Source organism: Pleurotus ostreatus, assembly GCF_014466165.1.
Source record: "Pleurotus ostreatus strain PC9 chromosome Unknown scaffold_1, whole genome shotgun sequence".
NCBI lineage: Eukaryota > Fungi > Basidiomycota > Agaricomycetes > Agaricales > Pleurotaceae > Pleurotus > Pleurotus ostreatus.
The window spans coordinates 667,599-691,469 of record NW_023503156.1 but is presented as its reverse complement, the minus strand read 5'-3'; the positions used below and the strand labels follow the sequence as shown (position 1 = coordinate 691,469).

The following is a 23,871-nucleotide window of genomic DNA, read 5'->3' as shown; positions in this document are numbered from 1 at the left end:
GGACAGGATAGGGATGGTCACCATCTTGTTTTGAGATTTGCAAAATATACAAGTCATTTGGGAAAAGGCTGGGAGACCAGTGGACCACGGTGCCAGTGCTATGCGACCACATGCTCGTTTCCTAGGTATACTCGTTCCCAACCGTGTAATGTGCGAGCTGCGGGGAAGTTCAGCAGTGATATTCCTGAGAAATAAATCTGAATACAAGTCGCTCTGTTATCGTCGATTAGAAAGAGGGTGCACAGAAATTACAACTCCGCGAGTGATCGAACAGAAACGGCCGCCGGCTCCGATCACTTTGGTGCTCTTCGGAGTCTGTAATCGGAGGAGCCGGCAGCACATGGCCGCTTTGAGATCGAGCAGCCGGACCTGGTTCAAGTTGAAATGGCGCATTGATATGTTTCCATTTCGCGGGTGATTCCAGAACCAATTCCAAGGTGAACCACTGTGACTTTTGATATTTATGACCGTATACATGCAGTCTCCCTGTAAGTGCTTACCCCCGGTACCTCGTCTTGCCCCGTGTGCCACAGCATCCGCCAATGAGCAGCACAAACGCCTCTAATGCCAGTCTGTATTTTATATCAGAATTACCGAGGACTGCCCAGATTCATCATCGACATCCCATTGTCAAGCTAGAGGCTTCTTCTTCCCCCGATTTGCCTCCGGACGCTCCTACCCAGCTATTACATCTCCAATATCTCGCCTCTCACCTCGATCAATTCCCCCTTGACTCCCATTCTTCCTCCGCAGGCCCCTCAGAGCCCGCAACCCCAGTCAGCTCATACAACGCGTCTGCGCCCCCGCTCTTTCGCTTTGGCCAAAAGCCTGGCCACAATTATATGTCAACTCAGTCCTGGCCTTCCTCCTCGATTGGTTCTCCTGATCTCTCTGCAGGGCCAAGCGACACGATATACAGAACAAAGCTTGACCTCGGCGCTATGCATCACCACCATAGCACCGTTGCCTTTGATGAGTATGATGATGATGTCTCTGAGCTCGTCGACATGGCAGGCGCGTCAACGAGCCATGGGGGCTCGGCGCATGACAAATCCGTCAGACGTCGAAGCAGCAAAGGTGAGCGCATGTCATACACATGTTTAACCACCGTCCAATGCTTAACCCCGTTCTACCCATCAGCTTGTGACCAATGCCGCAAATCAAAGTGTAAATGTGAACGGACTTCACCCAACGAGCCTTGTCGTTCGTGTGTCACTCTTGGAACCCGTGAGTGTTGGCATCTTTCTCATTTACGTCACCTTGCACCACTTTTGTTATCTGCTGTTCCACTTGTTTTTACCATTTCGGTCGCATGCTGGGACTAGCCTCCTTGTCTATTCTATTTCACGCTTCCACGAAGCAGGGCTTAGGGCGCGTTGTTCAAAGACCCACATCAGACCACTGGCTGTTCGTACCTCTACGTATGATCCATCCATCGTGGCTTGACAATCCCTTTTATTCGTTTCCTCTCACGATTTCGTTCCTCGTCTACCACTTCCCCGAAATTCCCACTTCTTTCCTTCAATCGCTTCGATAACGCTCACGGTTCTTTCTTTATTTGCGTCCGTATAGCATGTACCTTTTTGGGACCTTCTCGAAAACGCGGACCGCCCAAAGGGTATATCGATGCCATAGAGGCGCGTCTCCACCAAACGGAAGCCCTCCTTGGTATTGTCTTGTCTTCGAGCGACGAGCGGGCACAGACCCTGCTACACGATCTATCACAGGTACGCCCGCCTTCTAGTCTTACTGAAATTCGGCAATGCTGCTTTCACACATTTCACACCTCCATTTCTACATATGAGGTCCAACATATATCAGAGCTAGAGCCAGCTCATCCAGGGTGGCCTCTTCTGCATGGCTCCTTACGTTGTTGCCGCCGCTCTACTTCCTTTGGACAAACTCTATTGTTATTTCGCCGGTCTGACCCTTGCCTTTCTAGGATCCTCTCGCTAAGGAAATAATTAAGCGAGTTGATAATTCGTCCTACGGCTGTCAGGGTCGCAAGCGAGGGGACAGTACAGGTGGCACCAAGCGTCATCCTGCTTCCAGCTCTGATTCGGCGCATGCACAAACGTCCGGAAAATATACGGCAGACAAAATCGACCTCCAATCTACACAGTGAGTCAAATGATTCTTGGCTAGCTACTTCGAGTAGGACTTCCAATTCTGATTGAATTCTTTAGTCCGTCCAATGAGTGGCAGGATCACGTTTTGTCTATTCTCCGTTCCGCTTCCATGATGCGGGGTACTCTCATACAAGGTGACCCTGAAACCCAAATCTCGCCGACAGAAGGCCGCGCGCATCGAGACGTTTCCTCCGCCTCACGTCCCGCTCCCCCTACACTCCGTGTCGCTCTACCTACCGATGATCACAGCGACGATGAACGAGATCAACCCATTCGTAGGCAGAGGCGACGCGTGGACACCGGCGATGCTGACTCTTATGCTTACGCCGCCGTATCTTCCAGGGACTCCGCATCACCCATCTTTTTATCTAAGCTGCCTCACGGTTCGGGAAGCTTGGGAAGGGGATCAAGTCCCTCATACCGACATCATCGCGATAACAGAGACAATGGCGACGGGAGACGACAATACAGGCAGACCCCCAGCTCAATGGATTCAGCCAGTTCAGGTTCAGAAGACGAACTTCCTGAAGCTGTCGGTCAGCTGAGCCTGAACGAAGACGAACAAGTTCGCTATCACGGGAAGGCGAGCGGCCTGTATCTCCTAGGCACTACGGAACGAAATGATGGAAGGAATGCCGCTGGAATATGGTTTGTTTCTTTTCATGTACGTGTCAAGCGGAAGTTTACTCACAACTCGTGATAGGCGATTTCCGAAAGCAAGGGTATGGCCCCCTCTACCGGATGCCCATAACTCTGGGGCCCTGCAATCGCAGGAGGACTTTCGCTCCACTCTCCCCGCGGTTGAGGATCAAGAACATCTCATCGAGCTCTATTTCACGTATGTACACCCCTCCTTCCCAATTATTCACAAGAAGTCGTTCCTTGAAACTTACAAAACGGGGTGAGTGATGTATTCTTGGCTTTGCATTGGAGTTTATGTTTATTTTGCGATATGGTCCAGAATGGTCGGACCGGAAGAAACCCATTCTCCCCCGCCGGATCCCCATGCGGCCTCTACCTCTACTTCGTCACCCACACCTCCGTACACAAGTCGTCGGCAACGGCGCGTGCCCGTGCTGCTTCTTCTTACCATTCTCTCTGTCGCCTCGCGCTTCCAAACGACTGCCAACAGCAAACCACCCTATCCCTCCGATGGCTCAACTATGTGGGCAGCTGGAGACGAGTACTTGGATCAAGCAAAATTGCTCCTAGATAGGTGCTATTCAAGCTCAAAGCCTGCAACATGCCAGGCGCTGCTGTTGATGGGCTATCGTGAGATTGGCATTGGTGCCATGGCTGAGGCGTGGACGTACACTGGTATGGCCATCCGCATGGCGCAGGATTTGGGACTTCATCGTAGTGCTGATGGCTGGGCGCGTGCGGAACTGGGAGGCCGCCTCTTCACTGACACTGAGCTTCAGGAAAGGAAGCGAATCTGGTACGGTTGTGTCGTCATGGACAAATATGTCTCGACGTATATAGGTAAACCCTTCCTCCAGCGTAGCTGTCAACACCCACTAAGAATACATCAGGTCGCCCTCTAGCTATAATGGAGAGCGACTTCGATACAACCTTGCCAGACGACGACGATGTTGGTCTGCACCATGCCCCGACATATGCCCTAACTGACCACCTACTACATAGATTGAGGAGCATGCACTATGGAAGCCCCACCCCTCTCAGCCAATTCACGGCACCCCTCTCCCTCCAGTTCCCGGACGTCTCATGACATGCTTTAACGCCTCTGCTTCCCTCTGTGAGTCCGCTGTCGGTAACGACTGTGCTTATCTATCGCTAATGTATCCGCCCAGCCAACCTTATAGGCGATATCGTTGTGGGAATCTATGCTGTCCGACCACTCTCAAGTCGCCATGGAGCGTTGGCTCGTCTTGAAAGGGAGCTGGACAAATGGTATCTTGATCTTCCCGAACATCTACGGTGCGACATCGGGTCCAGCAAGCACCCAGTCCCCACTCCCCATATCCTTAACCTTCATCTTCAATACTGGTGTACTGTCATCCTCCTGCACAGGCCTTTGTGAGTCCTCAGGACCCTTTGTCGCCTCCATCTCATCCTTCCCCTTCGTAGTATTCGCCGCCTCGCCAAAAGCAAGCAGTAAGTTCATCTCGCTTAGTTTAATCGGCTCCATCCTTACAACGTCCGAACAGCAGCCCGATCGACGATGCGGGGGAGGCTCGCGTACTGGCTGAGAAGAGCTACGGGTTATGTTCGGCTGCTGCTAATCACATAACAGCGATAAGTGAGTAGCGACTGTGCTGCGGGCTTTTTAAAACTGACAACCGGTAACTACAACTACAGTCGACGACTACATCGAGTTTTGGTGTATCAAACGTGGGGCGGTCTTCCTCTGTTATTACATCTTCACTGCCAGCCTCATGCACATCACGACTCGTAAGTCTAGCCTTATTGTTGTTCCCGCTTCGCTGACTCCGTGTCTGCTAGTCTCGTCGTATCCACACGACCCCCAGGCTCAGGCGGGGCTCGTCAAATGCATGGATGCTCTTCGGAGGATGGAAATCGTGTGGCCGAGTGCTGCCCGAGCCCTTGAACTTCTTCAGGGTTCCAAGCTGAGCCTAGAACAGGACACTCTTGGCCAACTCTCGCAGACCCATGGCCGTCGAAAACGTGTGGCGGAGTCGTGTTTGGACGACCTTTCGAACCGCAGTCGCGCCGAAACTCAAGATTACCTGGGACTTAGGTCCTCGTTTGGTTTGCCTGGCAGTCACGCGGTCCTCCCTGGTACCGATGATAACGGCACTTCGATACGAACGCCCTACTTCCCCTCCTACGAGCGCTGGACATCGGATACGTCGCATACGACGATGCCATTCACGGGACCTTTGTCTACGTCTGTCTTACCGCAGATGTATAGTTCTGGCCTGGCCGATGAACGAACCGTTACGCCCCAGAGTCGTAGTCATTCAAGCAGTGACTCCACACACGGACACGGGCAACGGTATCCACAATACTGGAACGACTACTCGGCTTTCACGGCCTACAGTAACCTTCCGCAAAGCACTCCCTCCACACAGAGTAGCTCATCTTCTATGTATCTACATGACCAATATGGTATTTATGGTGCGTCTCGAGGTTCCGTTTATCCTGCTATCATTCGCTTAATCTTTCGGGGTGTCTAGGACATAACCCTCCTCGTCTTTAATTCGCTCTCGCTTTCGCTATTCTTGCTGTGCATTTGGCTTTGTACGCGGCGGATTTATCCTAGAGTCTCGTCAATAGTTCCGTTGTCGCATACACATATCATATCGACACACGTGTATTAGTAGCGCATCTACTTTAAGTCCAATAGTACCGAGCCGCTTAACCATCGATCAGTATCAATAGAGTATAATAAGCAACCATTCTCACCATTCGACTTCTGAACGCGTTGGAGCTACGCCAATGATCAACGTCTATGCCACGACGAGCCCACGAGAAAAACAAGGAGGCAGTTCTAAGAATATATCACCACACAATTCGGTGGAAGCCCGCAATACAGCTTCATCTCGGCCGTAGACCGTTCTCTCGACCGAGTGACGCCGTAGTCGTAATATACGCCACTACACATGCAGCTGTGATTAATTTCTTGGCCATAACAAATTCACAAATTCAAGGTCTCCACGGCCATGCTGGACATTTAATTAACGTATCTTCAAGCTCGTGCCGCCGATTTCTAGCTATGAGATACCGCAGATCCAAGTAGTAGAGATTGATCGAAGACAGTGGCGCAAGGGAAATACATATCGCCGCTGGCTGTGACCAGGTTTTTCTTCCGTGAGAAGGGGTTTAGGGGTCAGGAGGTTTTTATTTCACATCTCTTTCCTATTCGGGATACTGACCTTCCACTTCGGGACGAATAGGCGCTGAAAAGCATCCTGGTTGAACCTAGTATTCTGTGGAGCACTCCCTTCCCTCGTGGCATGGTTTCTCTCGTGAAATGTAGAGATGCTGTAAGTAACTTTCGTAAAATTGCGTATATGGCAACATGGTCCCAATTCTCTCGAAGGCGCCGGGGAAGTAATTATGTAAATTCCAATTTTACCGCATCGACCATGAGGAAGACATGATCGACGAATTTGGCTTTCAAATTACTTTGCTCCGAACATCCGAGTCGATGCGCACTTGCCAACCACAACGAACATTGTCATTTGCAAGGCTGAAAAACATGCGACTCGCGGCGGGCTGTTCTAGGCTCTTCCGTCGTTCTGTGGGCGCAAGAACCACGCTCAATGTGGTTAGTACAGCATCATTTTTCTGATGCTGTTATGACGTGGGTTGAGCGCGTGTGTAGGCACGGCAAGTAGGGCGTCGAATGTTTATTGTTCAGTTCAGAAGAGGCACTGGCAGGATCAACAACTTCATGGTTTGTGGCGGTATTGCCCCTGCAGGGCGCGAGGGGCGGTGATGAGTAAAGGTCGATCAGTCACGTGATGCTCCGACGCGGCCCCCTCGGAGAGGCGGTCTCTCGCCGTAGCAGCATAGCCACCCGCCACCTCCCACAAAGTTTCCAACTTGGTGCGCAACGGTGACTTCAGAACATCCTGTTCCAAGTTTTCGCCTCAGATTTCACGAACTTTGGATCTGACGGCCACGTCGTGATGGCGCCCTTATTCTGGCGTTTTTCTCTCGCACCACGGAAATCTTTGCGTTCTAATCATGAGAATCTCACCGTGTATCGCCACGGGCTCCCATGATCAAAGGTACTTCTTCTATTCTGTCCTTCGTGATCTCAGCTTCCTAAGCAATTCCTTCCGAAGGGCGAAACAACCTTCTTTCGGCAATAATAATTGGCGAACTCAATCAGTAGCCTGATTTATCTATGTCTTCTTCTGGCGGCCGTCGTGGAAGCAGCGCCGACGAGCCAATCGTCACGATCTTTTGAACTTTGAACAAAAGAACATGCATCATAGTTCGGTAAACCAGCGGGAGTGAGAGAATATGGACTGATGGGGCGGGAACCTCGGTGCTTCTCCTCACAAGACCTTGCTCCTTGAACAGAGGCAGCTTTTCATGGTGGGTTTATCGCAGAGTGGGTGTGCAGACGTATGCGGCTGAGCTGATTTGTCTATTTTTGTAGAGGTTCCTTTACCATGGGCTGTGGGTCTTTGCTCATATGCTCCCTTGTTACGTGGGTCCAAGGGTCTCGAGACTCGACACCAGTGGTGGCTTTATCCACTCGACTAGAACATGTTCATGAATACATTTTTTGGCGCATCTATGGGGTACCACCCCAACCAATACGCTTACGTGCAACTTCCGGTGTAGTGAATCCCGATCACGTTCGTTTCCACTCGTTCGGCTGCTGCATACAAGCTCGACGCCAGCACCCAACGAGGGGGTTCTTCTGCAGTATGGAAGCGCGTTATAGAGAGATGGGTTCCCAGTTGTGCCGACAATCGCGACTTTCCAATGTTTCCATGCAAAGTTCCATCTTTTGCTAGGCCCCATACCCAATGCATGCTACTTCCAAGGGTCGTGCGCAGGGGAACCCTTCCAATTCAACATGTACCTGCGTAGCACCGACTCGGCGACGCGGCTAGTCTGCAACTTAGGTACGCGAGTGATGCCCGATTTTCTCGCGACGCTTTCTACTTGCAGGGTACCCTGCAGACGCTGTGAACGACGAAAGGGAGACCCGAGGTACTCGTAACGGTCTCCGTTGGATCATCGACAACCCTGTGGTGGTCGGGTAACCGAGTCTCGATATGCAACGGCAGATCAGCGCCTTGGCCATCTCGACGCTCAAAGCCCTTCGTCGGCGTCAGACAAGAAATTAGTGGTGTCGCAACCACAATACGGATACGGAATTTGATGGACCGAGGTGCACATCCAACGAAGAAACCAGTGGAGTCACAAGTCCTCGTCTCCACAAGGGACTTCGGGCGATCCAACAGGACCGCGCCACTCCGGTCGATGGACCTCCATTCTCCTCTTGTCGCTCTGCTCTGCGCTACTTGGACGGCTGGACGGCAATCCTCGGTCACAAGGTCTCACTCACCTCTCCAGTTGGGCATCCACGAAAGAGGCAGCAATCCCCAACCCCTATTTATCTCCCTGTGCCCTTTTTCGTCTTCTTGGGTACGCCAACGCGAATTATGCGTCCCCTGGACATCCTGAGTGCCTTGATTTCTCCGAACTGACGACGGTTAGTGCGACGCTAGTCATTGTAGCTTCTTCTCGCTGCTGTGATGGGCTCCGACATGACCTGGTCATCGAGTTGTTTGAAGACAGGTGACTATAGGCAATAAGTTGCCCATTCCCGATAACCTTCGTTCCTCGAGGATCACAGTCCACAAATGGGAAGGTTGGGGAGTCTTCTAGCGATATGCTTACCGGAATGAACGTGCGCAAAGTACGCTCTATTTCCTTTTACTGGCACTGACTGACAAGGTCCTTCATTAGCGCGCTTCTCTTCTTCAGCTGTCGGGCGGTTCATATATCATCAATTCGGTGCTACGCTACCTCGTGGCTCGCAACCCTCATATAGTCGTCTGTCGTTGAAATGGCAGAGATGTTTGCCGCTTAATTGCACTTAATATGAATGAGACTGCTCTGCGCCTTCTGTGGATCTCTTTCCGAGTTGAGGGGTGTAGAGTAGACACCGGACGCGTTGCCTAAGTCCCTATCTCGCTATTCGGCTGCGAATGGCCCCGCATTTCCCTGTTTGTGCGACAGCGTCGATATCTTACCAATGCCTTTTGCATTCCATCAGTGATACGACAAAGTGGTCAGTGAATTTCTAGGCCTCGCTTCTGGTGTAGACGATGTCTGGTCATTCGCGTTGCTTTTACCATCAAATTGTGAGCCCTTTGTGTATATAGAAGACGTTCGCCACAGCAGGGATGATGTGAAAGAGAATTCCATTCGGATTGTGAAACTACCAAATATGGGACTTGTGATATCCTGGGCTGGGTTAGGCTGACTGGCTGCGTGCGCCCCTGCAGCTTGCCTCACCTCATTCAGTGCCTTCGCCAGGCCCTTTTTCTTCTCAACCGTCGAGCATTTTGGCGAGTCTTTCGGCTTTTGGGTCTTGAGTCTTGAGAATCTTCGTTTTTGCTGCCACCAGCCTGCTCAGGTCGAATCGCCCTTCCGTGTCAGCCCCGGAAGCGCTTTAACACCCAAAGAAGCCCCTTTGGACGGTTCATTTTCTCCTTTATCTTCTTGGTAAGTCTATATGCGATCCTCGTCGCCCTTATCGCCTTCTCCTGCTCATCCAGACTTTTTTGAAAGGCATTCTCTCTTTCTCTCCACGTTTTTTCAAAGTGCTGCATGCACCCGGTCGACTTTGGATTCGTTAAAGACCTTCACCTTGCGACAGAGAAATCTTTGGCATAGAGATGCTCATCCGACTCACCCCGCAGGCACCGCACCCGACGGTGCTCTTCACCATTGCCTTCAACAATCTACCGGAAACACTCCCAAGCCCTTTGTCATGGGCGAATCAGCTTAACTGTCTCGCTGCAGACGAGCTCGATGTCCCGACTAGCCACCACTGTCTAGACAAGGCGGCATGCATACCTAGCTTGCTAGAGAGCATCACGTTCGACTTGACGACGATGACCGCCAGTTGTAGTTTCGTGGATGGTGTAACGGCAGAGTGGCCTTTGTTTGATCCGGGGTGTTTAAAGGCATTACATGGAGTGGTGAATGATGTTAGCATGTCTGCGTTGGAGGCGGAGAGGGAACGGTTTAGAGAGAAAGAGGAGGAACAGCAAAGGCTGCTCGACCTCATGACCCCGCCACCGAGTCCTCTCAAGCCAAAAGGGCACAAAAAGCAGCGATCTCTGCTCATGACTATGATTGCGTGCGTTGAATCTATACCTCCTGTTATATCAGTCTTGTCTCACTGCATTGACTTTTAGATCGCTGGTTCCTCTGGGACGACAGTCTTTGGCGCCGACTCTTCCGACTTCAGCGCCCCCTTCGCCCCCTCCGTCACCGCGACCAGCTGCTTCGTCTTTTGCTTCATTTCTACCGCCTTCGTCGGGTCCTGATGCACGAACTTTACGCAGACGAGCGCGTTCTACTCTCGTGGATACCTTTAGGCGCTACATTTTACCCGAACTGACCCGCCATTTCCCTCGAGCCGGCTACTACGCGTGGATAGTACAAAGCACGCTTCGTCGCGCATCGATGCGCGCGAACGCGCTGATTGAGAAATCTGGCGGCCACATACCTGACTTGGGACGGCCACGAAGGGGAGATTGGATTGAGTTCGGTCAGGATCCATTCCTGGATACCACAACGGCGTGCACACCTTCATCGTTGTACGATGATGATGACGACGACACCGATACCGATGGTTCTTCTGTGCATACGCCGTCGTCTTCTCATTTCAACACTATGACTAGCGCATATACCTCCCAATTTGCGTCTTCCCAACCATCGACACCTTATAAGCGACCCCCTAGCTCACACTCGCTACCGATGTACACGCCACGGCCTACGCTTTCACCTCAAGAGGTTGAGGAGTACCACATCCTAGCCAACTTGATTGCCAGACTTCAGCACCTCTTTATTGCAGTTCAATCCCAGAATACGCATATAGAGAACGATAACGCCCATCATGAAGCTATGCTTGAAATTCGTTCACGAAGAAGAGCGTGGCTCAATAGGAACCTCGTTGGTTCTGCTCGCTGCAGTAGTCGAACTATCGGTCTTTCGATGCCCTTCCGAAGTTCACCTTTGGCACAGAGCTCGTGGACATGTGAGGAATACGATTTGGTAATGACGCCGGTCAACCTGGACGCGTTTATGGAAGATAGGAAATTGGAACCTGATTACGAGTCTCGTCTGTCAGAAGGAGTCAGTCGATTGCGATTGAGCGACGGTCCCAAGCTGTTCCCAGTGGTGGAGGAGAGTGAAGGGGATTTCGAGGATGAACAGGCGTTTGTTTCGCGGGAATTTGGGATGGAGTTCGGTATCGATCTGGAGGCCCAGCGGTCCCCACAGATTGGCGAAAGTGGCGATATGGAAGTAGGGAGCGAGGGTCTGCAAGTGGAATTCGATACACCGCATATACGCCCACGTTTACGGACAAGCAGTATGATGGCGCATCGTCGGCGTTTTGACGACCTACCAACTTCCGACGAGTTCCCTTCCTCACCGTCGTCTTCATGCTCGACGTTGCTCTCTACCCCTCCTCCATCACCGCCCGCCCTCTTATCTTCCCCGCAGATGCAGCTGGACTCGACGTCGCTGCTATGTCAGCCGCTGAAGCGTACCTCTTCAGTCGAAATGACAGACAGCACGATGTCTACAGATCTGGAACGGTCGCAAATTTACTCGGACATGGACGTGGACATGGGTGCTTACGAATTTGGGAATATGAAGCGTCCTCAGGATCAGGAGTTCACTCTAGGAATGGATCTTCCTCTTAGAATCCCCATCCCTGTGCGGGGTCGCAAGCAGCAGCAGCAGCTCCAACACATACGAGAGCCACGCCCCCTCCCGAGCTACGGAATGCCCACGGACGAGGATGAATGGGACATGAATTCATCTGGTTTGGGAGATTCCTTGGCTGTCGAGTGTCGATGATGGGCCACCGTGGAGGATCTGGATCTGGTGGTGTTCCCAGCCTTGAAGTCTCCAGTTGTACACGCTTCCCGCTTGGGTTTAGTTCGTGTGAGCGTTCGAGAAGATAACCGACTCCCGTGCGGATGCGAAGGCTTTTCCTCTTTTCTACTTCGCGATAATCTCGCATTTGTGGGGACTTCCGTCCTCCGGCGGTCGCTTGATCTGCTTTTCCTGTACGTCCCACACTGGACCCCCTCGCTTCGGGACAAGGACAAGGTCCCTCTCACTTACTTCTTCGCTCCGTAATCCCACCTATCCTCCGTTCATCATGAATCATTTTCACTCTGACACCCTTTTCTGATTTTTCCTCGACAATCCCGGCCCTCCTTCTGCATCATCTGATCCATTCCATTCCATCCCCCCTTCCACAGTATCCTGATTCGATTTCATTAATCCAAGCATCCAAAGTTCATCAGTGTACAAATTAGTCCATTGTCGTCGTCTGCTCTGCTCTCTATCAACCACTGGCATTTTATTCCCACTTCCTCATTCTCATTCTCATTCTCATTTGCTTGTGCATCATTGCAAGGTCCACATCCACCCGTCCATTCATCGTCCATTCATCTATCATTCCATCCATTCCTACCAGCATATCGTCCATTTCCACTTCTCTCTAAAACCCGAGATCTAATAATATTCGTGATTACTGTGCCTACACATGCTTCCCTTCGTTCGTACATATTCACCGCCGTACACCATTCCTTTGTCCATCATGAGCAAACCAAATCGTTGCATACATACCGCTACAACCTAGTTCGCGTACCCTCCCAAACCACCGGACCCTCCCCTGGTTTCTAATCATCGTAGTGCATTCTTGTTTTCCGTCATCGCGACGATCGTAACGAGTGTCGACGTTCTTATTCATTCGAAGTACATAGTCACGACTCATCAGGAATTCAGATTATGCTTTTACATGAATACCGTGACGGGTCAGAAAACTAGCAGATAAATAACGGATCTGTAAGTGTTGCAGCGAAAGCAAGAAAATGGTGTGTAGGCAGAGTACATCTAACAGTCATCGATCATCAAGCATGCATCATGACTCGTCTCGCTCCAAGAAACCAATCCCACCAGTCTTGACTTTGCTCAGGAAGCTATCATACCACTTCGCGATCATCCCCACCGGCACCACGACATCTGGCGCAAACCCTCCTGGTACCGAACCGACGAAGCTCGACAGATAATTGAACAGATGCTTCACCACTCTCTCGGCCATCAAAGTAGCATCGCGGGTTACGTCTTGGGCGATAGTTGACTTCACAATTGCTGTCGGAAGTCCGGAGACTTGGACTTGGATCTGATCAAGAGGCTCGATGGCGAGGCCGAGGATGGCGACTACATCAGATGTCGAGTTCTCAGCGGGGGCGGGCGTGAAGGCATTGGGATTGGCTGTGTTGGTCGCGCTCGATGTGAAATTACCCCTGAGACGGAATATCGCTGATGGTTTCTCGTTCGAAAGCCTGCGCAGAAGCAGCGATGGGAAGTTAGTTAACGGTTCGATAAATTATTAATATGAATAGGCCTACATTCCCAGTAATTGGAATCCTTTCCCGGGCCAATAGAAGTGGACTGACGCACCATAGCCTTCAGGAAACGGAACTACAAAGACAAGGCAATCAGTATATCGCGCTGTATTATAATTATCAGCTATCATGTCATGAGTGAACTCACGGACCTGTTCCCAGCAAGAAGACGGAAATATGATTTATGGTACTAGCCCCGGATAGTTCGAAATACGCATGCGTCTCATCGACTTGTTGTAGATTCGTTTGTAACAATCGTCCAGCAACAACGCAACCGAACATGTTTGGATCTTATCAGCGTTGACTCCGTCGGGCGGTTGGTGATGGTCCGATGGTGGTGGGGGTGTGGTGATTATACAATCCAGCAGTCCAGCTATTTAAACGAACGCGGTGATGGTTATAACAGCCACATTGTGGAACAACGTCTCGGATTTGAATTAGAGTTGTGAATGTCCTGGAAAATTCTGGCCAATAGGGGTCGTGGCTCCATCAGTTCCACATTAAGGTGGCCAAATGGTATTGCGCTAATAAAACAACAAGCTGAGCACGCGAACGAAAGTGGAAAGACAGCTATGCAAAGTTCAGCCTCTTAAAAAACCAAGCCCACCCAGCAAAAGAAGCGGAAGAAGACAGGGAGACACAAATGTGTGTATGCGTAACTAAAGTAAAAATGCTGGGCCAGCAGCAGCAGCCAACTCCAGCAGTCATACAAGGGATCCAGTAAATGCTTTATATAGATATCATAATATAACCTTTGACTATTCTTGCCAGCCTAAGGACTAGTTTCTGGAAAAGGGATGTCGGCCAGTAACGGGACTATCTGCTTCAAGGCCAAGGACCTCAGAGTCGCGCAGAACCCCACGTCCATATGCAGAACCATACGAAGAAGATACCTCGTTAGCAACAATGCTGTCCCGATATACTTCAGCGGCAGTTTTCTGGTTATCATAAGAATAAAGTGTTGACCCCCTTGGCCTGGGACCTGCTACGGCGGATGTTGTTGGGAGGGATTGGGGAAGCGTCTCGACGGACATGTACATGCTATCTCTCGCATGCGCCGAGCGAACTGGTGTGGGTGTCGAGCGCCTAGGTGCACGCCCGATACTCTTGATCCTTGTCAACTGTACACGGTTCGCTTTCTGTATTTCGAAGTCCTTCTTTGGCGAATCCCGCAACCATGGCACGGTGATAGCATCTTTCTGCAGGCGCGCGCGAAGCTCTTCTGCATCCATCTCGTCGTCTTCATTCGGCGTAGGCAGCGTGGAGCGCTTGGAGTCACTTCTCTTCAGTGTAGGCGCCGGGGATGCTTCATTGTCCCGCCGAAGAGAGTTCGCCTTCCTGAGTTTCCATTCAGCGAAGTCCTGTGATCGCCCCGTGTTGAGGGCCGCTGGATAGCTATTTTGATCATTAGCTGGGGAAGCCACCACTCCATCTAGATATGCGCTCTGCGGCGGAGACAGAACATAATCTTGTACCGCGCTTTGCGGCAGATCAATGGGGGTGTGGGAGTGGCTGTTGCGAGATAAGATTGTTTGAGCCGCACTCAACGTGTACCCAGCGGGTACGGTCGTGTCCACAGTTAGGATTGGTGAAACAGGGGGTGGTGCTTTCCTCCTCTTCATCGAATCGCTCCTGGCATTGCCGTGGCTAGCGACTGATGCGCCCTGGTGACTCGCCTGCGAATAAAGTGAATGCGTCGAATCAGAGTGTCCAGTTTCTGAAGCGGGCTCAGCGGGCAGTTCATCAAGCCTTTCTCGTGCTTGTGGTGCTGGCTTGACAGTTGCTGGGAGTCCCGGACGAGAGTTGCTTGTTACAGTTCGGGTTGATGAACCATCAGATGGTGTTGATGCCCCGTTCACTACAGTCAAAGTCCCCAAGGGCATACGATAGTCACCAACTCCTGCCCGAGCATATGGATGAGGATTGGACTCAGGCCAAGGGTTAAGGACTTTCTCGCGAAGCGGCCTTGCTGGCCGTTGAGCGCTACCGGACTGATTAAAGGAAGTCATTGATGAGCGTAATAGCAGAGTCGGAGTTCCAGTCACTGGCGGCTGTGCTGGCGGGGATGCTAGGAATGAGAACGTCGCAGAGGTAGCTGTAGAAGGAGGTTGGGTTTGGGCGTCCGCCATACGGGAAACAAGGGTGCGTGTGTTCGAACGGGGCGAACCCGGAAGAGAGTTGATTGTCGAAGGTGGCGGACGTTGGATGAAGGAGGGAGTGTACATATCAGAAGGACCAGTGGTGACTGTAGGAAGAGAATTGACGATTGACGAAGGAGGACGCTGGATGAATGAAGGAGTCGGTGGACCAGAGGCCGTAGAGTACGGGTTCATCGTTGAGGGCGCCCGAGAGCTGGCATTCATATTGTAGTGTGCTTCACCTTTTACAGAAGAGACATTGCCCTCGTCGTCCCCATAGACGATGGAAAGAGTGGGACGAACAGAAGGCTGATGGGGTGCATAAAAGTCGGAAAGCGGCCTGGACTTGATGCTATCGGCTACGGTATTGGGCGAGGGCAAATCATAGGAAGAGAGCCGCATATGGAGTGTGGGCACACCGCTGTTCGCCCGGCGGATCGTTACCCGCTTTCCACTTTCGATCTCGCGTAGCTTGGCAAAGTCTGCCATCGTAGGCGTGTCCATTGGCGTGAGGGTTGCCTTGGGTGACATAATTGGCGACGCTGCGAATGTTGACCTTGACGATTTCTTCTGCAGTTTCCTGTTGTACTGAGGCGGCGGCACAGGGTCGTTGTAGGTTAATGATGCGGCACCATTATTCGGACGGAAATCTGAAGCGCTGGGCGATAGTCTATGGAATGTACTGAGTCGAGGGTTGGAAATAAGATTGCGAATCTGGCTAGACTGCCTATTTGCTCGTTTCCCAGCATCCAGCTCAAGTTTAACCAATTCAAAGTCTTCAAGCGTATCCAACCTAGACTCGATCTGAGTAATCTATGAGTGCACAGCTGAGTAGTACTCACCCTTTTGCCAGACCAATGATGATGAAAGCCCTGCTCAACATGCGTAAAACCCTTCTCGTCAAAGACACCCCGAATCCCCCCGATGTGACAAAGCCAACAACCGTCTCGACGGCACCAAGCTTCACGCCAGCGAGTATCCAAGCCGTCCCTTTGAATAGAGTAATCTTGTCTGAGCTTCTAGTCGTCATAGACTCCTTGGATGGGGAGACTCCGTATGAGTTGAACCTATTTAAGCCTTCCTCTTCTTCTTGCTTGCGGGTTGAGAGAACGACTCTCATGAGACGATACAACGCGAGCACGAAGTTGATCGCTTGGTATGCAGTAAAGAGAGCGAGGGAAATACTTGTAAAGAAACTCCAAAGAGTTTCAGACGACGAGGTTCGGAAGCCTACAAGAAGAACCTCGTCCCGGGAAAGTTCTACGGTGTACAAGTGAGCAGCTTGATAGTCATCACGAAGGGGTTCCTTACGAAGATATTCAATCCCAAGAAATGAACCTAGTTCGCTGGTGACTATGATCCCTGGTATAAAGATCAAGAGCAAGGCTTTGGTCACGTTTTGAAATCGTTGAGGAAGGGTGTTGATGAGCTCAGCGCGAGCGAAGAGGAACAGGAAGGATATGTAGAGGAGTAAGGGAAGGGACGACATGGCACCAACGACTCTGTCCACCACTTCATATGCTCCCAGATGATCCCGCACAGCAGGTAGTATACTCGCGAGTATGTCCACAAGTGTTAGCGTAAAATATATCCACCCCTCGGCCGTGAGCAGGAGATGCCGCCTATCGGAAGCGTGAACTAATCCTTGCCTGAACTATGCCTAGGCAACTCACCATCCTGAGCCCCAGTTTGTGAACACCAGCGAAGTCGCAAATAGAAGCTCCAATCCCGTTGGTATCAGCAGCAATCCAGACTGAACTTGAGTAAATGTCGCGCAGCGAAGGTTTGAAGCAGCCGATAGACATATTGACCGTCCCATTAATCACTGACTGTGCCTGTTCAGGGAGGGATCCAATTGCATTTCCAGAGGCGGCTAGTCCGTTCGCCGTAGATTGTCGAGGGAAGGTGAATGAATGAATGAATATAAAGCAGAAACGGGTCCAAGAAGCGCTATGCGGTCAGTGAAAGAGTGGCTAGCAGAGCTGGCTGCAGAACTTGTATACAAACAAAAGCGACCAGCGTCCGACGAAGAGAAACGAGAGCTGAAAGGAAAAGTAGATGATGAGAGCGGGAAACAAGGGAAATAGTCCAGAAGATCCCACACCGTTGCTAGAGTTCATTTGTGGGATCACTCGGTTGCTACGCGCCGCCGCCCCGAGAGATTTGGACATTCGAGGAATTGGGTACGCTCTATCACCCGTCGGAGGCGCCAGACCCATCAGATTGATGCTGCAACCCCATCGTGAACGGGAAGGTTGGAGTGATGAGGTGAAGTGATCAAGTTCAGTCCGAGGCTGTCCAGCGTCATGATCGAGACTTAATGATCATGATCAGGGTCACTAAGTCATGAAGTAGTTATTATGTAATTTCATTGCTATCTCACACTTCTACTGAACTAGTTCCAATAGCAAGTATACAAAGGGATCAAAGCCACACACTTATGGGTAGTGGGCAGGGGTATGTGCATGTGTATGATTAGTTCTGATGGGTTTGTTAGCCGGCTCTCGGTAAAATATGAAACCAACATACCTCTGGTATCCTGAATATAGTGATTTCCTAGACGACGTTGCCTTAGATAACAGCCAGAGAGAATCAGAGTGATGCGCACCTGCTGTTTGAAGTATCTCCGGTTCTCCTCATCGACAAGCACAAGGTTCAGGTAGTACCTGGTACTGAACTTCTTGTTCACATCACGGAACGTCGGGGTTAAATCGAAGCCTCCGAGGAACAGTCGTATTGGTATTGTCTCGCCTGCATTCAGGTGAGTGGCAGATCCGACACAACATAAGGAGCCTCACCTCTCACTGGCGCACCGTCCATAATCTCGAACTTCGTAATCGTCTCGCTTTCGTTATACTGATTGGGCGGCGAACCAGTTGTCTCGCGGCGGATAATTGACAGTTCCATATGTTTGATCTTGATGCGAACAAGTAGGAAATATATCTTGCCGACAATTACGTCCTTGAGGTGATATCTTAAGCAAGTGAGGGGCGCTCCGTGGGATGAAATGGAGGAAACAAAGCGTACTTGGATTTATTGTACTCGAATTCGATGTGCAAGCAGTCTTCTATGCCGACTTCCATCTTGATGGAATTATTCGAATCGGGGGGCATACGGAAGGAGTGAACCCATAAATCTTGCTCTTTTGATACGTCTGCCATCCGCCGAGAAATAGACACACGAATAAAGTACCTGTATGTCATTCAGCAACCACTGTCCGTTGCGACCGCAGCAAGAACGCACCGCAGCTTCACATTGATACCCTGGTAGCTCTCAAACTGCTTCTCGACATTCTTAAAGTTAAAGTCGAACGTCTGCGCTTGTCGCATCTCCCCAGGGGCCGCGAGTTCTTGCGATAATGACAGGAACTCATGATGATGCCCCCGGTCGTAGAATAGCTCTAAGGAGGGTTCACGCTCAGCGTCGGCACACAACAGGCATGCACACACCAATGCTGCCCACAAACTCGACCTTGATTCCCTCATGTATGACCTTCTTCCCATCTCGAATTCGTATGGTGACTTGGCCGGTCACCGACTCGCCGTCGTAGTACACAGGGCACGATATTACTTTCTCTTTCTCGGTCTTCATTTCGACATGCTTGCGGGCTTCTTCGCCGTCTAGTTTGACGTCAATATCTATTGGAGAGCCAAAGAAATAGGCGGCCATTGTTGTGGGGTAGGAATTCAGAAAAGTACGGGATATAGTGATGCAAGCCTCAGCAGTTCACTGCGACATGTCACCTGACCTCAGGCGCCCACGATTTTCGTTCAGAATCAGAATCAGTACTCAGGAGAACTACATTTGCCGCAAATTCACCAAGCCAAGGTCGAGGCTACCAAGATAAAACATGGTGGTAAGTGATTACGGGGCACATGCAGATACTATTCTCATCTTTCAACAGAAAATTTCCGTCCTTCAACATGCACCATCGGAGCACCTACCTTCTCGACCTGGAGACCCTACACCAGTATCTCGAAATTTGAATCCCATCATGCACCCATTTGCTCGGTCGCGAGAGAGAATACGAGCACTAAATGCTGCAAAGATGGAACGAATGTTCGCGAAGCCGTTCGTGGATAGTCTGGAAGGACATGTAGATGCCATCGAAACCTTGGTGAAGAAGCCAGGCGACCTTTCCACAGTGGCGAGCGGTAGTTGGGACGGCGGTACGTATGCATAACGGGGCTCGTATGGATGCGTCACGCTGATTTCGTGTGTCAGGCCTTATCGTGCATAATATATCGCAGCGAAGTCAACTACTAAATATTCCTCAGGCCCATAAGGGCAAGGTGTCAGGGCTATGTTTTGCTTCAGACAGGCTTCTAAGCTGTGGCGTAGACCGTACGGTCAAGTTGTGGTCGACAGACAAGTCTGAGGTATGTCAAGGAATTAGATCTCGGAGGATACCTGTACTGAACGGCATCGAAGGGTCAAAAACCTTTGTCTGTCTTTGCCGGAAAATCTGCTTTCAAGTACGCCCTTCAATCCAAATAATAAATAACTTCGCGAGACTTATTCCCTTACCTACTAGTTCAATAGATCACCACCGTTCAGACGGTCTCTTTGCGACAGCATCGAATCTTGTACAAATATGGGATGAGACCAAGTCGGCATAGTTCAACTCATCTTGCAGCCTCACATCTAACAACCCCGCAGGAGCTCTCCAATATCCGACCTCACATTTCCCACCTCTACCGAAACAATAACAGCCGTTCGATTCAACTTGAGCGAATCATCAGTCCTAGCTAGCATAGGCTCGGATCGTACGTTCACACTCTATGATATACGAACAGGAAAAGCCGAGAGGCGAGTCATAATGCAGGTTAGTGACTTCTCGTCGCTCATTGCTAAGCTCTAACCGCCACCTCGAAGTAACAGATGCGTTCAAATTCCCTTGCATGGTCTCCCACCTTCCCCACCATCCTTCTCCTCGCCTCCGAAGATCACAATCTCTACACATTTGATATACGGCATGTTTCCACGCCAACGCAGATATACAAGTCGCATGTCTCTGCCGTCATGTCTTGCGATTGGTCGCCCACAGGAACCGAGCTTGTGAGTGGCGGATGGGACAGAACCGTGAGGATATGGCACGAAGGGAGAGGAACGGCGCCTGAGGTATATCACACGAAACGGATGCAGAGGTGCGTTCACAGATGGTAAGGATGTTTATGTTGTCATTAACGATGTACAGAGTATCATCGGTGCTCTTCACGAATGACGCTCGGTTCGTACTTTCTGGTTCTGACGATGGTAATGTACGGATATGGAAAGCCAAAGCATCCGAGAAGCTTGGTGTTATCACTGCCCGTGAACGTGCCGCCATCGAATACCGAGAGAGTTTGAAACAGCGATGGCAAATGGACAAGCAAGTCAACAAAATCATGCGGTAAGAGTTAGAGATTTTCCTTTCTGACAACGGATCATCTGACAACAACACCTTTCTACCTAGGACTCGTCAACTGCCCAAGCCTGTTTACTCTGCGGCCAAACTGAAGAGGACGATGGTCGAAGCTGAACGCGTGAAAGACGAAAGGAGAAGGAAACATTCAAGAGCAGGAGAAACAAAACCCAAGGCGGCAAGGAAGAAAGTGGTCGTCGTCGAACAGACATGAGATGGTTCAACCTTTTATTCGTTCGTTGGATCTTACCTCTGCGCTACTTTGCACTACGTCACGATCGTCGTGGGGACTACAGCATTGTGCTCAACCTGCAAACCGTATACAACGACAGAAAAGTATATGTACATTTGTTGTAATCGAAAAATATGAGGCAAATAGCGCCTATACAAATTCAACGACCTAAGCAAATTATAAGTAGCATAAACACGACGGTCCAGGGTAAGCACGGATTGTTATGTTTCGTTTACGAGAGTTCCGCCACATTGATGAACCGAAATAGAAAAAGTGCAAATTATTGGGTTGTCACGATGGACGAAGAAGTCCGACCTCTCTACAGGTCCGACCTTGTGGCTTGAGGAAATCGATATTCAGCTGGCGTAAGCATGAGAGGGGAAAGTTAACGCACTCAGACATGTGATCAATCAGATCTCTGGAGAGTAGAAGTGCTCTACAATGAACACAAGCGACAATGGTGATGGAATTGAGATAGAACATCAACTCAGCATCTCCGAAGCATCTCATGCTTTCCGGCTTTGAAAGCTCACACCACTGGTCGTCGGGGTGGATATGAGACACCTTGACCTAGTAAGAAGATATTATCACTTTCCGGCTCCAATTTCCGACGATTAAAGGCAATACATACGGCTCTTCTCCAATCCATAACTTCAACGCCCCCCGAGTATGCAGTCGAAGACATCGCACAAAACTCTTTCGCATCAAGGTCCTCAGTCTTGGCCGTGTCTGATTTGAGTCCACACCCTCTGATGACTTCGGAAGCGGAGTCTACACGGCGTGGTATGTAGGTCAATGCATGATTTTCATTCCACGGTGCAGTCTCCAGATCGAGTAGCGCAGAGCGGCGGGGGACGTCCACAGGGCCGAAGAGCGGGGGTTCTTGAAGGCATGCATGTGCCAGAACCTCTGGGTAGAAGATACTCTCATCGCAAAGCCTACAAGCGAAGATCGTCTTGGCTAGATGCAGGACGCTTTCATCCACTTCCTCGCCGGTGGCACGTTGAATTACGGATAGCAACTGAGGAATCATGGAGGTCTTCCATTCACTGCATAGCTGTGGGAGCTGGTTCTTGTATTCTGCGAAATGCTCGAGTGTGATTTCTTCCTCATCGGGAGACTCTTCGATGATCTGGCGCACGGTGGTGGCACTGTCGAGGAAATAGAGGTCGGCTGCGGATGGTACTACCTCCCCTAATGGGCACTCCCTCTCATACAAATTGACCATCCTGGCAAAGAGCTCTCGACGTTGAGCAATTATTTTGGCGCGTTCCCTCTGTTTGCGTTGGTCGCGGAACATCAACATAAGTGCAACCATCGCCGGTTCTATGTTCTTCCAAACTGGGTGAAAGGCAGGTATGAGCACGAACACAATGTCGATTTCTAAATGGAGTGAACGTACTCCGATCGCTCAGCAATCTGGGCTGCTTAACCATATGATGGTTACGGAATTGTTGGATCTCCCAAGTAGCCATGCCACGAATGTCCTCGGCAAATCCTAGGCAATGATTGAGGATTTGAAAATTCGTCAGAGTCCACAACGCACCTGCTGTGGTAAGCTTGTCTAGAATGCTGCCTCAGATGTGAGTCATGGTACTTTGGGGAACAAAAATAGATAGATATGAACGTACGCGTCGCGCCTTTTATCGCGGGCTGCATAGCGATGCATGGCGCGTAGGGCCTCTTGTTGCTCCATCCAGTCACGGTACTCGTATTCGCGCTGCGTCCTGGTCAATACACGAAGTAAAAGTGTAACAACCTAGGGCGACTTACTTCCCCAATGTCACTAGCAGTCGATTTCTTAAGTTCAAGAAAATCTTCGGCTTTCGTAGCGCTGTCTGGGAACTCTTGATATTCCTTGAGTAGATCATCATAGTCTTGCTGAAGCCAAACCCCTGCGAGTGGAGCATCTAGATCGAGATGGTTAACACGAATATATCGCGGCTCGCAGATTTGACTAACTGGGTCTGTTCACCTCGTACGTATACATGAGTTTAAAAGACGCCGCCCTGCCCCCAGGCAGTGCACCGAGTAGGTCAAGATTAGAGTAAGGCTTCCAGATAACTCTGCGGCAACTTGTTCATTGTCAAGAATCGTTGGGTTGAAAATTGACATACTTGTGATCAATACAAATTCTGCAGTATCTGACGCATCGTGCAGCAAAGCTATAAGCAGCTCGGGGGCTAAGACAAACCTAGTAGGGACTGTCAGCACGAACCATCTTACGTGAATGATATACGCATACATGGCAGTTGGTTGTGAACATAAAATTAGCAAAAGCAGGCTCGGACACGCCCTCTAGGCAGTCAAGCAAAAACGGAATGTTCGCTCGCGCGCTTTTCCAGACCGAAAGAGCCGACCTATTCATAAGAACAGATCGCAGGTCCTTCGTAGTCCGCGCCATACGAAGTAGATCCAGTGGGTCAAGGTATTGTAATATCTGAGTATATACACTAAGTTTAATTGGTGGCATCCTGGCTAAGTAGCATACCTCGAATAAGATGTCCAATGGCATTTCCGGCAACTCACTGAGTCTTCCTCTCTTGCGAGACCCAACTAGCTTCTTGGAAAATGTCTTCTTTGTAGACGAGCACTTTGTTTTCTGGCGCTTCGCGCTCCACTGCTGGGTAGCGCCATCGCCGTCGCCGTCGTTTGGTCCCTGCTCTTCGTCCTCGGTGAAGTGAGCATCGTTTGGTGAGTAGTTGGCTTTAGTAGTCGCGGTTCTACGTCTACTGGAGCGGCGAGGTTGGACGATGCTCATTTCGTCTGTGGAAGAAAGAGAAAGGGGGATAGACGCGACGACCGTGTCTCAAATATAAAGCTGTCACATGACGTCAATCTAATTACCGCC

The 23,871-nt window shown here is 50.5% G+C and overlaps 7 protein-coding genes across 7 annotated transcripts; 3 read left to right on the top strand and 4 right to left on the bottom strand.

Annotated features, from left to right (window-relative positions):
- Positions 1 to 542: 542 nt before the first annotated feature.
- Positions 543 to 5,310, top strand: PC9H_000218 (uncharacterized protein; the record flags this gene model as incomplete). Its single annotated transcript, XM_036769880.1, has 15 exons — positions 543 to 1,077; positions 1,141 to 1,227; positions 1,573 to 1,727; positions 1,943 to 2,121; positions 2,187 to 2,777; positions 2,833 to 3,030; positions 3,091 to 3,611; positions 3,662 to 3,720; positions 3,774 to 3,885; positions 3,941 to 4,166; positions 4,218 to 4,244; positions 4,298 to 4,389; positions 4,449 to 4,541; positions 4,593 to 5,228; positions 5,288 to 5,310. The coding sequence occupies 15 exons, from the start codon at positions 543 to 545 to the stop codon at positions 5,308 to 5,310; spliced, it is 3,534 nt and encodes a 1,177-aa protein (XP_036635725.1).
- A 4,174-nt stretch (positions 5,311 to 9,484) lies between these two features.
- On the top strand, positions 9,485 to 11,684 carry PC9H_000217 (uncharacterized protein; the record flags this gene model as incomplete). Its single annotated transcript, XM_036769879.1, has 2 exons — positions 9,485 to 9,951; positions 10,010 to 11,684. 2 exons carry the CDS (start codon positions 9,485 to 9,487, stop codon positions 11,682 to 11,684), a joined length of 2,142 nt encoding a protein of 713 aa, XP_036635724.1.
- Positions 11,685 to 12,759: 1,075 nt separating this feature from the next.
- PC9H_000216 (uncharacterized protein) lies at positions 12,760 to 13,528 on the bottom strand (the record flags this gene model as incomplete). Its single annotated transcript, XM_036769878.1, has 3 exons — positions 12,760 to 13,183; positions 13,250 to 13,322; positions 13,399 to 13,528. 3 exons carry the CDS (start codon positions 13,526 to 13,528, stop codon positions 12,760 to 12,762), a joined length of 627 nt encoding a protein of 208 aa, XP_036635723.1.
- A 497-nt stretch (positions 13,529 to 14,025) lies between these two features.
- Positions 14,026 to 16,873, bottom strand: PC9H_000215 (uncharacterized protein; the record flags this gene model as incomplete). The annotated part of the gene is made up of 2 exons (XM_036769877.1): positions 14,026 to 16,177; positions 16,227 to 16,873. The coding sequence occupies 2 exons, from the start codon at positions 16,871 to 16,873 to the stop codon at positions 14,026 to 14,028; spliced, it is 2,799 nt and encodes a 932-aa protein (XP_036635722.1).
- Positions 16,874 to 17,859: 986 nt separating this feature from the next.
- VPS26BL (Vacuolar protein sorting-associated protein 26B-like protein) lies at positions 17,860 to 19,053 on the bottom strand (the record flags this gene model as incomplete). Its single annotated transcript, XM_036769876.1, has 7 exons — positions 17,860 to 17,865; positions 17,914 to 17,940; positions 17,993 to 18,135; positions 18,183 to 18,358; positions 18,412 to 18,576; positions 18,628 to 18,784; positions 18,834 to 19,053. The coding sequence occupies 7 exons, from the start codon at positions 19,051 to 19,053 to the stop codon at positions 17,860 to 17,862; spliced, it is 894 nt and encodes a 297-aa protein (XP_036635721.1).
- Positions 19,054 to 19,234: 181 nt separating this feature from the next.
- On the top strand, positions 19,235 to 21,002 carry SOF1 (rRNA-processing protein sof1; the record flags this gene model as incomplete). Its single annotated transcript, XM_036769875.1, has 8 exons — positions 19,235 to 19,553; positions 19,609 to 19,763; positions 19,816 to 19,859; positions 19,919 to 19,993; positions 20,044 to 20,209; positions 20,266 to 20,531; positions 20,582 to 20,776; positions 20,840 to 21,002. 8 exons carry the CDS (start codon positions 19,235 to 19,237, stop codon positions 21,000 to 21,002), a joined length of 1,383 nt encoding a protein of 460 aa, XP_036635720.1.
- A 547-nt stretch (positions 21,003 to 21,549) lies between these two features.
- Positions 21,550 to 23,781, bottom strand: PC9H_000212 (uncharacterized protein; the record flags this gene model as incomplete). The annotated part of the gene is made up of 9 exons (XM_036769874.1): positions 21,550 to 22,361; positions 22,423 to 22,518; positions 22,567 to 22,592; positions 22,652 to 22,740; positions 22,794 to 22,930; positions 22,983 to 23,086; positions 23,138 to 23,214; positions 23,266 to 23,460; positions 23,512 to 23,781. The coding sequence occupies 9 exons, from the start codon at positions 23,779 to 23,781 to the stop codon at positions 21,550 to 21,552; spliced, it is 1,806 nt and encodes a 601-aa protein (XP_036635719.1).
- Between the last annotated feature and the right edge of the window lie 90 nt (positions 23,782 to 23,871).